At 37.4% G+C, this 15,716-nt stretch overlaps 1 protein-coding gene across 1 annotated transcript in view; it reads right to left on the bottom strand.

The window, feature by feature from the left end:
• Positions 1-15,716, bottom strand: part of fat4 (FAT atypical cadherin 4) — a 163,906-nt gene that overhangs the window by 24,073 nt on the left and 124,117 nt on the right. Inside the window, exons 8-9 of the mRNA XM_062983642.1 lie at positions 11,931-12,181; positions 5,611-9,960 (exon numbers count right to left, since the gene is read on the bottom strand). Coding sequence (XP_062839712.1) covers positions 5,611-9,960; positions 11,931-12,181 — 4,601 coding nt within the window. The remainder of the gene's footprint in view (positions 1-5,610; positions 9,961-11,930; positions 12,182-15,716) is intronic.

The following is a 15,716-nucleotide window of genomic DNA, read 5'->3' as shown; positions in this document are numbered from 1 at the left end:
AAATTGCCAGCTCAGATATTCGTATCAAAATAAATTAAAAATAAAATTGCATTTAGGCAACTTGGTTTCAGAACAATAGAGAAACATTTGCATGAAATGATGCAACCATGAGGACATTTGCATAAAAGAACTGTTAACTCGAAGCATTTCAGGATGAGTTTTGATATAAATATAGAAACAAGAAAAAGTATAGCAATGTGGAATTCCCATAAAATACCTTTATGGTATCAAATGTATCATAAGATCCTGAAACTGAGGCTCAATGAATTCAACTACTGAAGAGCAATATTACTTAGCTCTCATTGTTTACCAGTATGCTATAGCGCAGTGGTTCTCAACCTATGGGTCCCCAAGTGTTTCGGCCTACAACTCCCAGAAATCCAAGCCAGTTTACCAGGTGTTCATATTTCTGGGAGTTGAAGGCCAAAACATCTGGGGACTCTCAGGTTGAGAACCACTGCTATAGGGGGTGAATTGGTAAGATCAAAAACATTGACAGAGCATGGTTGTCCACTGTTTGCTGGTCCTGATCAAATTAAGGACCAAACTACAGTCAGCCCTCCTTGGATTCAACCATCTACAGCTTGAAAATCCCCCCTCCCCAGATGTTCAAATCCAACCATGTTTTGCTATTATATACAAAGGACACCATTTTGCTATGTTATTGTACATGAGGGGACATGAGCATCCACATATTGACATCATCATGATTATTTTTTAAAAAACACATATCTAATGATGCCAAATTTATTTTGAAGGAATGTACACACAAGGGGTGCTGACATGAATCAGAGTTCAGATTTGTGGGGAGACTATCCCTGTGAACTAGATCCCTGATTTTCTAGGATTCTTGCCAATGTGGAGACATCTATGCCAGGTGTGGGCAACTGTGAAAGGGTAGCCAGCCACATTTCCCCTACCCCAACCCAGAGAGTTCAGAGGGCTACCCCCTTACCATATCAATAGGGGGGAGAATAAAATTTGAACCTTAAGTGCTCTCTAGAGCACTAGAGTGCACTTTCATCATGCCTTTGGCATTCCTGGACCAGAAGTGTGTTTTTTAACAGCAACTCAGTTATTTCCTACCTTTTAAGAAGACCTCCCTTGGATATATGTTGATCCAGGAATATCCCAAAATATGGTGGAAGTGCCTTTCACACTCCTTAGAAAGCATTTGGGGTCAATAACTTTTTTTGGAAAAGTTGTTGGGGAAAAAGTACAAAAATAGTAAAAATAGGTTTGAATCCTGTATTTACTAGGAGGCCTCCTCACTCCTGAGAGGAATTTTCGGGGTATTTTGTAGAGAGAGAGAGAGAGCTGTTTTTTTTAAAAGCAAAAATAACTTTAGCCCTTAGATAGGTGGGGAGGGGGCACAAAAATTGACCTTCTGGACACATGTGACCCATAGACCATACTTTGTCCACTCCTGTTCTCTCCAAATAGAAACCTCTCACTTCCAAACATATCACTTTCCATATGAGGAAACTGATGACATAAAGGAGCAGGGCTGAGCACACCTCTGTGTTCCTCTATTAGAGAAATGAGGTAAAACCTGAATATATTATTCCAATTGCTTTACCTTCCAAATAAAGGTGGCAGCTTTTAAAAAACATTAATAATGCAGCATGATATTTGCCATGTTATGTGAAGTTGTTTCCTTCAACTTTCATGACTCACCCCATTCACAATGATAGAATTGCTAGGATATATAGCTGTTCATCACTGCAAGGGATTCTCTCAGCATGGTGCAAATTGCACAGTTTTATTGGTTTTTGTAGAATTTTCTCCACTGAATTTAATTAAATTTGCAGTCCTGAAGACGGGTTGATTTTTTAAAATACATTCCTCAGGCTATTTTCCCCCTCCAAAACATTTCACAGCTCTATAATTAATTGCATATGCTTTAAATAATAATGTTTTGATGAACGAAACCAATGATTTGCTTGGATAAATTATGCCCTGAAGTTAAACAAATCACCAAATGACTAGCTTCATGAACTTTCAAGGACTGCAAATGGCTGATCTACAAGTTTCGGTTTTATAGATTTGATCACTTTGTCTATTTCAGCCAAATTGGGCAGTGTGTGTGTGTGTGTATATATATATATATATATATGTATGTATATGTGTGTGTGTGTGTGTGTGTGTGTGTGTGTGTGTGTATATATATATATATATATATAATTTAGCCCTATAAGACTGTTTTGGATTTTATGGAACAATTACAGTTCACATTCTTTTAAATAACTTTTTTTTTGTTTTTATGAAAAAACTGCAATTTAAAATGAAACAGGAATATAGAGGGGAAAGTCCTGATAGATTTTCTCTTTACTTGCTGTATTTACTCTTGGAATCACCCCAACTGCTTTTATTCTTCAAGAAAAAAGGTATTAATATCTGAATTATTTCTCCAGCTGGAATAGGGACAATTTTAATAGAAAAAAATTGCACATGAAGAAAAGGAGCAATTTCAAACAAGGCTTTTCTATTGTTTTTGCTTTGCTATATAGGGAGTTTTTGTAAAGCCTTCAGAAGATGTCATCACCTTTGCAACCTGTAATTAAGTTTGGTTTTGTCATACTGTTTCTTTTAAGGAGAAAAAAAATCTGTTTTCTCTCTTTTAAACTATGAGTTAAAGGTATATGGAAAAAGTACAGATTCTTTGGTGCATTTTGCACATAGACTGGCAATCATTATAGCCAACTTTTCAAAATAGCAATAAGAGACAGTCAGAATTCCTGACATGCAGAGTTGGCAATCAGGAATTAGCTATTGACAAATTTATGTCCCAGCTAAGCGCCAAATGAAAGTATTGTTGGCCCTTCATTTTCACAGGGCCTATGCAAAAGTGTTAAAATCATGAATTAAAAGAAAACGGGTAAACCACTGGTAGCTAATTGTTCCAGGAGCCAATTTTTGAAATCTTTTTTCCCCATGGACCCCATCTCTATTTAAACCCAAAAGTACAAATGAAGTGAGACATCTACTGTTTCTTTATGGTTGATTTTTTAGCTCTTTTCCAGCTTTTGGTCCCTTGCAATCTACAGGGAGCAAAACTACAGTAGCAATTTAAAACTCATCTGACAGGTTTATGGGTGGAAAAAAACAGCCACAAAATGTTTAATTTGGAGGACAGTTCTGTGTGTGTATATATATATATTACACACACACACACACACACACACACACATATATTCACATAAAAGGCATTTAAGGGGCTGCATAGAGCCCACAGACTACAATTTCTCTACCCCCTGATGTAGAAGGTGTGCCTTTCTCTCTTTTATGGACAATATTTTCATTTTCAAAGCACACAACAGAACTTTTCTGGAGATCCTTCATGTGCATTGTTTGTTGGAGTCGTTTGGAATTAATTGTCCTTTTTCCATCCACAGACATACATCCTGCCTTGCTAGTGTAAACAAACACTACAACAGTACAAATGTGTAGAAATTGTTTTTCTACACATTTCTGCTTCCATTGCTTTTTCCAATATAACAGGAGAAAATTGGAGATGTAGATATTATCTACACAGTTGAAAGATTATGCTTCAACTCACATTTTCCTGGTTCAAAGTGACCATGTTAACACTACATATATTCTAATTAAATCAAACTGAGAGCAGCATTACCAGTAATCACATATTTCACCTATGTGAACTCACTTCAGTGTTAACATATATTTGTACCATGACTATCTTCTTCATCTACTATGCTGAATTTCATATGGGATAAAAGCACAACTGCTCCCCTCACTGGATGCACTGATATTACAGACACTATTATTTATATATCTTTAATGAAATATTTCTGATTTCAGGGGGGAAAGAAAATTAATGTGGTAAAACGTGAGAAACTGACATATGGCAGACATCATATTTGACATTAATCTCCTCAAATCACTGTAGTTTCATTAACTACAATTATAAACTACAGGGTCGATGTGACTGTATTGTGTGATATAGCTAAAATGAGTGTTCTGCTGAGGTGTCCCAGTGAGCTACTGAGCACATGGCCATTTGCCCTCTGATGCTAATGGCTTAAAGGGTTACTGCAATTGTGCCAGGGAATTGTTCTCCTCTGCTGCTCGTCAAACAATTTGATGTGCCAATTCAATGTGAAACATAATCTCAGATCATTAGGTTAATTTGAGCAGCCATTCAATTATGGGTAATTACTTGTGACCTGAGGCTCAGCAGACTGCACTGACTAAGTATACACAGAAAGATCCCATCAAAATCTTTTATGTCAAGCCTTTGCAGAGAACATGTGTCAGTTGCCGTATACAGTCTTTAAATGAAGCTGAAGCTGACAATGCTTAGTGCTTCTTTTGAACAAAAATGCTCACAGGCATCTTTTGTGTTCAAGTTAGTACATTAAAGTTTTATTTTCACACTAACTTCTCTGCTGTATATTAATAAGTTGGAATGTTTCAAGCTTTAATGCTCAGTTGGGTTTTTTTGTTTTTTGTTTTTTTGGCTCATTGTCAGGTCAAACTCATACCTCTAATTTTAAGGTTGAAGTCTAAATCTAAATGCCCCAATGACAACAGTACCATGGAATCAATGGAGATTTGGTAGCTGAATACTTCTGTACATTCCACTAGTTCTACTCCAATTGGGATTAATAACTGGATTTAAGACCTACATCCCACAGTAGGCCGTGTGGTAAAATTGTCTGTATCTGTACGTAGGAGCTCATTTTAATGAATTTTCTTCATAATACATAGAATCTTACTAATGTACTATGCTGATGTAATTACACTGGTGTAGCTGGTTGCAATAGGAAGAAAAAGGATGCTGGTACTGAAGTCATACATTAATTCAGGAATTTGAGAAAGAAGCTGTTCAAATCCAGCAGATTTTGTCTGCCTACCCTCACCACCAGGGGGGCCCCTGGTGGCACAAAGCATTAAAGCGCTGAGCTGCTGAACTTGTGGACCAAAAGGTTCCAGGTTCAAATCCCGGGAGCGGAATGAGCGCCTGCTGTTAGCCCCAGCTCCTGCCAACCTAGCAGTTCGAAAACATGCAAATGTGAGTAGATCAATAGGTACCGCTCTGGTGGGAAGCTAACAATGCTCCATACAGTCATGCCAGCCACATAACCTTGGAGGTGTCTACGGACAACGCCGGCTCTTCGGCTTAGAAATGGAGATGAGCACCAACCCCCAGAGTCGGTCACGACTGGACTTAACGTCAGGGCAAAACCTTTACCTTTTTTACCTTCACCACCAGAAACCTTGAGTCCCAATATTGTGAGAAAAGTGGGATAAAAATAAATAAACAAGTAAATGGTTCATTGGATAAAGTAGGTACAGTGAACTTACAGAAATCCTGCATATAGAATGCACAGCATATATAATATCCTTCTCTCTCTATATATATAACATCTCTTGCTAATTTTCTTTAAATAGGGTTAAATGGGGCATTTAGACTTTAGACTGAGAGGGGGCTTGTATAAATGAAAGAGAATAATAATGTAACTATCATTTAATTTTGATTTATGCTTCAGCTATATTATGTTGGTATTTTTTAGAATGGAACAAGAAAGGAGGCTACAGATGATACAATTGAAACTCTCTGTAATGACGTATGAAGAAGGAAATTCTTACCCGTATAACCAGTTTTGCAAACACAGTTGAAGGTTCCTGGGAAGTTCTGGCAGAGAGCACCATTTTTACAAGGGCTGGACAGGCATTCATTGATATCTCTTTCACATGCCATTCCAGTAAAACCGCTGGGACAACTGCAAGAGAATCCTCCCACCAGGTTGTGGCATGTTCCAGCATTGTGGCAAGGGGATGGGAGACATTCATCTACATCTGTTTCACACAATGTCCCATCATATCCTGGCATGCATTTGCATGTAAAAGGCTGTAGAGGTTCATTTGCCATGATGATCACTGGGACACTCTCATGGCTGTGTAATGTAGGACTCACACCTAGTTTTCTCAAGCAGCTGCCTCCATTTTGACAAGGATTTTGTAAACATGAGTCATGATCCACAGACTCTATTCGCACTCCACTTTGACGAAAGAGAATGTCTTTGATACTTTCAAAGAAGGTAGTCACACCACCAGGGTTCACATAGTGATAGTTGCCCCGCTTCACAGCTGCCATCATGAAAGTTCGATTGTTCTCCTCATAAATTCCATACAGTTGCACAGCAGTCCCTAATCCAGTCAACTGTGAATTGGTAATTCGCAGAAAATGAAGGTAATGGTTGGTCAAAAATTCCCTCAACGATTGTACACTAAGACGAAGAAGTATACTGTTGTCAATGGTGGCATTACTGAATCCTGAAAAGAAAACCCGAACACTGCTGGTGACTGAGTTGTGTAACCCATCATCACTCAGGACTGTCAAATCAAATGTCCCATCTGTAGACCTTGCCAAGGAATTCAAATTGCAAGTCCCTGATGGAATATTGAACAAGGTTGTAACTCCTGATGTAAGAGAGCATTGAAAGCTGTCTAAAACATCTGGATCCTGAGGTTTTACATTGCCTAATGTTCCTCCAGGGAACAGATTCCCATAATAATGAACAAAGACCTCTACTGTTCTAGGCTGGGATGGGTTATCATTTTGGTCTATTACCTTTATGTGTACAGTTCCTGTGGAAGACATCTGGGGTATGCCTGAATCTCTTGTAATCACAGACAAATAGAAATCACAGATTTGTTCTCTGTCAATTTCTCTAGTTGTGCTTAAAACTCCAGCAGTATTGAGACTAAAATAACTAGTTGCTGTGCCAGTACTAAGCAAATGATAGGAAAAAGGGCCTTGATTTGGTGGAAGGTCAGGATCAGATGACTGAAGTGTCATCACAAGTGTTCCTGCTCTGCTATTTTCCATTATCTCACCTTCAGTGGTGGAAAGGATAGGCCCATTGTCATTTATATCTTCCAGAGTGATCAATAAAGAGGCACTTCCTGTAGCCGAGGGGGCTCCTGAGTCTATTGCTAACACACATAGGTTGTATACTGGTAAAGTTTCCCGATCCAGCTCTGCAGTTACTGTAACTTGTCCTGTTTGTGGGTTAATAGAGAAGGCACCATTGTGGTTACCATTACCAATAAAATAAGAGAATCTGTTCCAGCTAGGGAGAGAGTCTGAATCAAAGGCACTGACAAATGTGACATGGGTCCCTACAGGAACACCTTCACTGATTTGAACATTGTAGACTTCCAAGTTGAATACAGGTGGATCATTTGCATCGAGTACTGTGATATTTACAGCTACTTCATCTATATCAGCACCACGAATACTTCCTGCGTTTTTTGCAAGCACCTTGAGTGAGATTCTTTCTTCCTTTTCCCTGTCAAGGGGACCTGTGACATAAATCTGTCCACTACTGACATCAATTTGGAAACCCTTTTTTCTGCTGTTGCCAAATATTAGATAGTGGACTTCCCCATCAGTTCCCGTATCACGGTCGCTTGCAAATACTTCTCCCACTATAGTGCCTTTAGCTGCTGCTTCAGAAACCTCAAAATAGTAAAGCTTTGAAACAAATCGTGGCACATACTCATTTGTACCTTTTAGGTGGATATTAACATTAGCAAAGCTGCACCTCTCCTCATCAGGCACATTAAAGGCCTTTATGGTTAAGTGATAGCTCTGTTTTGTTTCATAATCCAAAAAGCCTTGAGTGGTAATGATTCCAGTATTAGGATCAATAACAAAAAGGTCACTATCTGAAGACTGAACTGCATATGCAATCACAGCGTTAGATCCTGAATCAGCATCAGTTGCACTGAGATGGATAACAGTCGTTCCACTAGGAGCATTTTCTAAAACACTTGGAAAGTAGTCCTCTGGGCTAAAAACTGGTGAATTATCATTCACATCAATAACATTCACTGTTATGCTACAGTATCCCGTTCTAGCAACCCATCCACCATCTATAGCACTAATACTCATCTCATGCTTCTGGCATACTTCATAATCAAGAGGCTTAGCAAGACTCAATGCTCCAGTAGATGCATTAATTGCAAAGTTTCCATCTTCATTTCCTGAGGAAATATTGTATTTGACTAGTCCATTCATAGCAGCATCTTTGTCTCTTGCCGATACAGTCCTGAGAATAGCTCCAACAGCATGACTCTCGAGAACAGTAATACTCTCATGGCTTTGAGAGAATTCTGGAGTATGATAATTTTCTTCTGTGACTACTATCTGCACAGTCACTTCTGATGAGAGAGGGGGATTACCTTTATCCTTAGCTTTTACTTTTATTAGAAAGTTTTTATTCATATCATTTATTAGTGAAGATCCTACTGAAATCCAGCCTGTGTTATGATCCAGATTAAATTTACTCATTAGGTCATTATTTAAAAGAAGATATTCCACTTCTGAATTTAAACCAAAGTCTTTAGTATCAACAGCGGTAACTTTAATTAGTTTCGTCCCAACTGCTACATTTTTAGTGGCAGGTGTAAAATACTGACTTGCGAGAAAATGAGGTGCATTGTCATTACTATCTACAATATTAATTGTGACTGTTGTCTCACTCATCAAAGGAGGGCTGCCTCGGTCAGAGGAGGTAACTATGAAACTGTGCCTGTTAAGATTGGCATTGCCAGAGCCACTAGAATTTTGGAATTTTAAAGATTGTTTATTGAAGATCTCCCCTGTAGATGCATTAATTCTGAAAAATTCTGATTGGGATTTGATGAAATAGAAAACTTGTCCATTAGATCCTTCATCTGGATCTGTGGCAGATATCTGGGTCACCTTAGATCCAATTTCATTAAGTTCAGGACAATCCAAGTAATAAGATGGTTTTGTAAACCGTGGAGAATTGTCATTGATATCTGTCACAAATATGGTCACGTCTGTGCTCACTGTCCATCCAGAATCATGTGCTGAAACTCTGATTCTGTAGCGGTCTGCATCTTCCCGGTTTAGAAGTCTGCTAATTGTTATATCCCCTGAATTGGGATTTATGACGAATGGTGTATTTGTTTCCTTTAGTGAATACCTGCTGACAGCATTTACTCCAATATCTTCATCTGACGTTGTGACTCGTGTAACAGTGTAACCCAAGGGTGCATTTTCTGGTACAAGAGCACTGAATATTTGAGAAAATTTGGGAGCATTGTCATTTTCATCAAGCACATTGATAAGTACCTGCACAGATGCACTCTGAACCGGTGTTCCTCTGTCTGAAGCTTTTATCGTTAGCATGTACTGGGCCACATTCTCTCTGTCTAAAGGCCGGACACTTCTAATTTCACCATTTGCACGATGGATACTGAAACTGTTGTCCACATTACCACTAATTATTTCATAATTTAACTGCCCATTTGGGCCACTGTCTTTGTCCGCAGCAGTTACAGTAATTATTTTAGAAGGTGGAATATTCTCTACCACTTCAACAATAAAGGGATCTTGTTCAAATACTGGCATATTATCATTTATATCTATCACTGTTATTTCAAGTTTTGCATAAGAAGAAAATGGAGGAAAGCCCATATCTCTTGCTTCAATCCAGACAACATATTTCTGTATTGCTTCATAATCTAAAGGTTGGCTGATGGAGAAGTGGCCTGTTAGTTGGTCAATCTGGAAAGTGCTGCCAAGGTTTCCACTAGCAATATAATAAGATAAGGAATCGCCTCTGGAAGATACTCCAGAAATGGACGTGACAAAGGTGTTAGATGCTTGATTTTCAGGAAATGTGAAACTGTGCCGTTCAGCTTGAACATGAGGAAAATCTGCTCTGTTCACAAATCTTACAGTCACAGTTGTAGAATCTGTCTTTGGGTGCATGCCTCCATCCTTCACGTTAACTGTAAAAGTCATTTCAGAAGTTCCAGTCAGTCGCTCAGCAGCCATAATTGCTCCTCGTGATGGATCAATGTGGAATTTTCCAGAATTCTTTCCCGAAAGGGAATAATGAAGTTCAGCATTTGGTCCAGCATCAGCATCGGTAACAGTCACTGCAAAAACAAATGTACCTGCAATAGAAAACAAAAAGAAGACTATCAAATTTTGTGAAAATGAATGTTAGTAGTCCCTGCATAGATATTATGATCACCTGTATACATAGTGTTTAATATATTTATGCATTTTCATAAGAGTAAACTTTAATAAGTTGCAAGCCAAATTTCCAACAGTTAAGTCTAACATAGTGATAAATGTATTTTATGCATTCCTTTCCTCCAAATAGGTGTCTAAGAGTTTGCAGACTCAGAACTAATTGATATGCACTGATGTACATGATACAGTTGTTCTTATATCTTAAAATATGTCTGAGGAGTATTACGACTGACTGGAAGTGCTGCTGTTGTCAATACCATTTTAGATTCAAATAAATTAATTTAGGGCTTTGTGAGTATTTATGAAGGAATTTAAGTGTCAGGATAAATTAACGTTTTTGCCCCTACTGAATATATTATTGGATTGTCAAAACTGGAAGTGCACATTATAAAAAATCTTGTGATAGCTAACTGTGCCTGATACTGTATTTCATAGATTCCCTTTATTGTTCTACCCATGTTTTAGAAGTTATTTAAACACAAACATACTTTCATTTTGCTGAGGTCAGTCTCTAAAAGCGAAAGTTTCAAGGTTATTTAATATAGAGATGAAGGTGGACCATTTCAACTTCTCAGTTTGACCATATTAATATGTTTGTAGAATGATGTATATAGTTGTACCTTGTGCTTTATTTATTTTCAGTCTTATTTATGTATTTCTCAGTATAGTTCAGTTCTGTCCACTTAATGATCTCATGTTTAAAAAGCTACTGTGAGAAATGTATGCGGCTCTCTAGTTTTGTGGGAAGCTAAGGTGTTTACAGATAGACACACAGTCAATGAAATTCAGAGGAGACTAAAAAGGATTCTTTGGTTGCTTATTTATAAAATAAGAGAACTCTTCCATGCATTAATACATTCTCTCACAGAGACAACAGTAATATCAATTCATTTTAGGAGTACATTTTGAGTCCAATTGGTTTGGCTCTTCTACTCACCCAGTTTATTTGTGTTTATTAAACAACAGTGATGAAACATATTTGGAAAATGCAAATATGGACAAATGACAGCCAGGTTTTATTAATACTGATGTAACAGTTATCATTTGTTTAAGCGTTCACAAGATTGAACAAAAAGTACAAATGTAATCCTCATATTTCATCTATCAGTATGTTAGTACATTTCTGTATATCAAATCCTAAGTATTACAGGTACATGACAATATTATTATTTAGTCAAATGAACAAAGTATAGTAAATTGTTTATAAGCTGAAAATGAAGTCAATGCTTTTTACCTAATGTTTACATTTTAAGTATAAAATCCTCAGGACTGAACTAAATATTAAATCAGGTTATATTACAAATGTCTTTCTATCCCAATACTTTCTGTTAATGTACACATGTATATCACCTATATTAACTTTAATCTCTGCACTTTTCATTTGTTTCAGTCATTTGGGAAAAAACACAGTTTTGTAACAAAATTGGAAGTGAACACATTTTATGTTTGCAACATTAATGTAATGTGATGCAGTGTAGACCCATACTATATTTATTTATATAGCTGAAGCACTACATCCTAGGACAACCAATATGCATATTTATTCAGAAAAACTCCTCTAAATTCAATCTGCTTGCTCTGATGGAAGCAAATAATTGTCTATGATTACATCTGCACTGTAGATATAATGCATTGACACCACTTTAACTCCTATGACACAATGGTATAGAATCATGGAATTTGTAGTTTTGTGGGACACCAGCACTATTTGGCACAGAAGGTTAAAGATATTGTAAAGCTGCAACTCCCATCATTTCATAGCACTGGGACCTGACAGATAAAGTGATGTCAAACTGCAGTAATTCTCCTATGTATATGCTCCCTATGCTTACTGGAACCACTGAGCCAAACTAAGACACTCAAGATTCTGGAATCTCTTTGAGCTTACCTGAACTTGTTGGTGAAGGAATATGAGTGACATAAGGATGATGTTGAAATTTGGGAGGGTTGTCATTGACATCAGCAATAGTGACCAGAACACTGGTAGAACTGGAAAGAGCATTTGGGAAGCCACCGTCCCTGGCCACAATGATTAAAGTGTAATTCTCCTTAGTCTCTCTGTCCAACAGAGCACTTGTGATGATCTGACCAGTGGAAGGGTTGATAGTGAACTGTGAATTTCCACCACTAAGGCTGTAGCTGCAGAAAAACAAGGAGGGAAACATTTTGCATACCTGTTTAAAAGTAAAATGTACTAAATTTTATTGTACTTCTACAAATAATCTATCCTCTAAATGGGGAAGCAAAGTATTTTTGTCTATTTAAAAATATATATCCTTTTTTATCTCCAAACAATCTATACGTCTGGTCAAATGAAAGCATATAAAAGTATAAAGAAATGGAAATTCAGTTACATTAGAAGATGGTACACAAGTGTGAATGAATTAATGAATGAAACAATTCTTATCCTATATTTTATTTCTTTTTAAATTAATATTGCACAATTCTTGCAAAACAATTCCCTCCCAGGGCTGTAGCCAAGGGGGGGGGGGGGAGGGTTAGAGATTCAAATCCCTCCCGAAATTTTTTAGGTTTAAAAAAAACCTGATTTACTCATGAATTTTAACTGGTTAACCAAATCCCCATGAGTGTCCACTGAGGTTTATCTGTCTTGAGTGTTCACTGAAGTTTATCGATGGAGCCTGCTTTCTAAATTATTTTGCGTTTACTCTTCATGATTCGCTAAAAAAAGTTTCAACCCTCCCCCAAAAATTTTTTCTGACTATGGCCCTGTTCCTTCCCATATGTGAAAAGGAGTCCTTAAAACATTTAGCCCTTGACTATTTAGGACTTTGAATCTAGAACTTTGAATCTAGTTCAGAAATTTAATGGGAGGCAAAATAGGATCCTCTGGTGCCAATTCAGGGGATCAGGCTTTCTGTAGCACACTCCAATATTACAATCACTGCTTCCTCAAAGACAATTGTAATTTCTGAACACTTTTCAAACTGAGTCCTTCAGAGAGTACTTTATTGTAAACTGATCTGAATATTGCCAAAATTAAGTGGCCATTCCAATTGTTTCTATATATAGTTGCTAAGGAACTCTAAGTGACTCAGTAAAAATAAATAATACTTGAATCCTGGTATGACTTTTTGATATATGATGATAAGATTTATTTTAAATGTAATTATCTGCAGATAATTTCAGGAATGAAGCCTAAATCCACAAACCGAAAAAAAAACTGCTTTTGTAATGGATTATGAACACTTCCCTAATTTAATTTGCTTTCTAGAACATTTCACTGTTTTAGCTGAACTAAGGAACTGGCAAAACTTCCTCTGAGTATTCCTTGCTTAAGAAAACTCAGAGATATTCATGAAGTCAGTCAAAGTCAGCAGGCAATGTAAAATACATACACAGAAACATAGATAGTTTAATATCAATAACTTTCATATTTGCCATATCATGAAGAACAAAATTATATTTTTGAAGAAATAATATTTCTATAGTATTCTATTGTTTATATATTTGTGCCATATATACACAGAGCCGTGTGCATATATGAGAAATGTATGTATATATGAGTACCTATGAAAAAACTGATCAAAAGTTATAGGATTATATAAAACAAGTATATTGTTTTATGCTTTATGATTTCTCTGTCATACAGTGACAAAGGAAAATGCTTTTCATAAATTTTAAAACAGTGTTTTACATAAATAACTGTACATACAGTGGGGGGGGGGGAAGTATTTAGTCAGATACCAATTATACAAGTTCTCCCACTTAAAAAGATGAGAGAGGCCTGTAATTGACATCATAGGTAGAACTCAACTATGAGAGACAACATGAGAAAACACATCCAGAAAATCACATTGTGTGATTTTTCCCGAATTTATTTGCAAAATATGGTGGAAAATAAGTATTTGGTCAATAACAAAAGTTCATCTCAATACTTTGTTATATATCCTTTATTGGCAATGACAGAAGTCAAACATTTTCTGTAAGTCCTCACAAGGTTTGCACATACTCCTGCTGGTATGTTGGCCCATTCCTCCATACAGATCTCCAACATAGTCTTTCAACTCCCTCCAATGGTTTTCTATAGGGTTGAGATCTGGAAACTGGCTAGGCCACTCCAGGACCTTGAAATACTTCTTACAAAGCCACTCCTTCATTGCCCTGGCGGTGTGCTTGGGATCCTTGTCATGCTGAAAGACCCAACCACATTTCATCTTCAGTGCCCTTGCTGATGGAAGGAGGTTTGCACTCAAAATCTCACGATACATGGCCCCATTCTTTCTTTCATGTATACAGATCAGTTGCCTTGGCTCCTTTGAAGAGAAACAGCCACAAAACATGATGTCGCCACCCCCATGCTTCACAGTAGGTATGGTGTTCTTTGGATGCAACTCAGCATTCTTTCTCCTCCAAACATGACGAGTTGTGTCTCTGCCAAACAGTTCTACTTTGGTTTCATCTGACCATATGACATTCTCCCAATACTCTTCTGGATCATCCCAATGCTCTCTAGCAAACTTCAGTCGGGCCCTGACATGTACTGGTTTGAGCAGGGGGACACGTCTGGCACTGCAGGATCTGAGTCCCTGGCGGTGTAGTGTGTTACTGATGGTAGCCTTTGTTACGTTGGTCCTAGCTCTCTGCAGGTCACTCACTAAGTCCCCCCGTGTGGTTCTGGGATTTTTGCTCACCGTTCTTGTGATAATTTTGACCCCACAGGGTGAGATCTTGCGTGGAGCCTAAGGTTGAGGGACATTATCAGTGGTCTTGTATCTCTTCCATTTTCTAATTATTGCTCCCACAGTTGATTTCTTCACACCAAGCTGTTTGCCTATTGCAGATTCAGTCTTCCCAGTCTGGTACAATTTTGTTTCTGGTGTCCTTGGACAGCTCTTTGGTCTTCACCATAGTGGAGTTTGGAGTGTGACTGCTTCAGGATGTGGACAGGTGTCTTTTATAATGATAACAACTCCAAATAGGTGCCATTACTACAGGTAATGAGTGGAGGACAGAGGAGCCTCTTCAAGAAGAAGTTAAAGGTCTGTGAGACCCAGAAATCTTGCTTGTTTGTAGGTGACCAAATACTTATTTTCCACCATAATTTGCAAATAAATTCGTGAAAAATCAGACAATGTGATTTTCTGGATGTGTTTTCTCATGTTGTCTCTCATAGTTGAGGTCCACCTATGATGTCAATTACAGGCCTCTCTCATCTTTTTAAGTGGGAGAACTTGTACAATTGGTATCTGACTAAATACTTTCCCCCCTCACTGTAAATATAAAGTGAATGCTTTCATAGAGATAACTACAGTAGCAACACAGTTTGAAATCAGAAAAAAGAAAATCATGATGCTTTCTTAGAAATACTACATTTCCTTCTAAATTTCAGTCACGCTGACAAATGTAAATAAGAAATGCATGAGATACTACTAGTCTATAGTCAGCCAAACAATCATAACTAGCCATTTATTTTAAGAAAATACCTTCTGCATACAATTTTTGTTTAAAAAGAAAGTCGTTGCTAAAACATAATATTATTCACAATATGTACATATGAACTGGGGAAGGGAAGTGATCTGCATCACTTAATTCAAAGGAATAATTTTTCGGTGAATGTCACTTTTCGTATGATGCTAGGATTAATCACAGGATCACAGTAAAATGTGAAGAAAGGTTTCTACTATCACAATTATTAGGGGTTTTATATATG

The sequence above is a fragment of the Anolis carolinensis genome, chromosome 5, assembly GCF_035594765.1.
Source record: "Anolis carolinensis isolate JA03-04 chromosome 5, rAnoCar3.1.pri, whole genome shotgun sequence".
NCBI lineage: Eukaryota > Metazoa > Chordata > Lepidosauria > Squamata > Dactyloidae > Anolis > Anolis carolinensis.
This window is presented reverse-complemented; position numbering and strand designations above follow the sequence as displayed.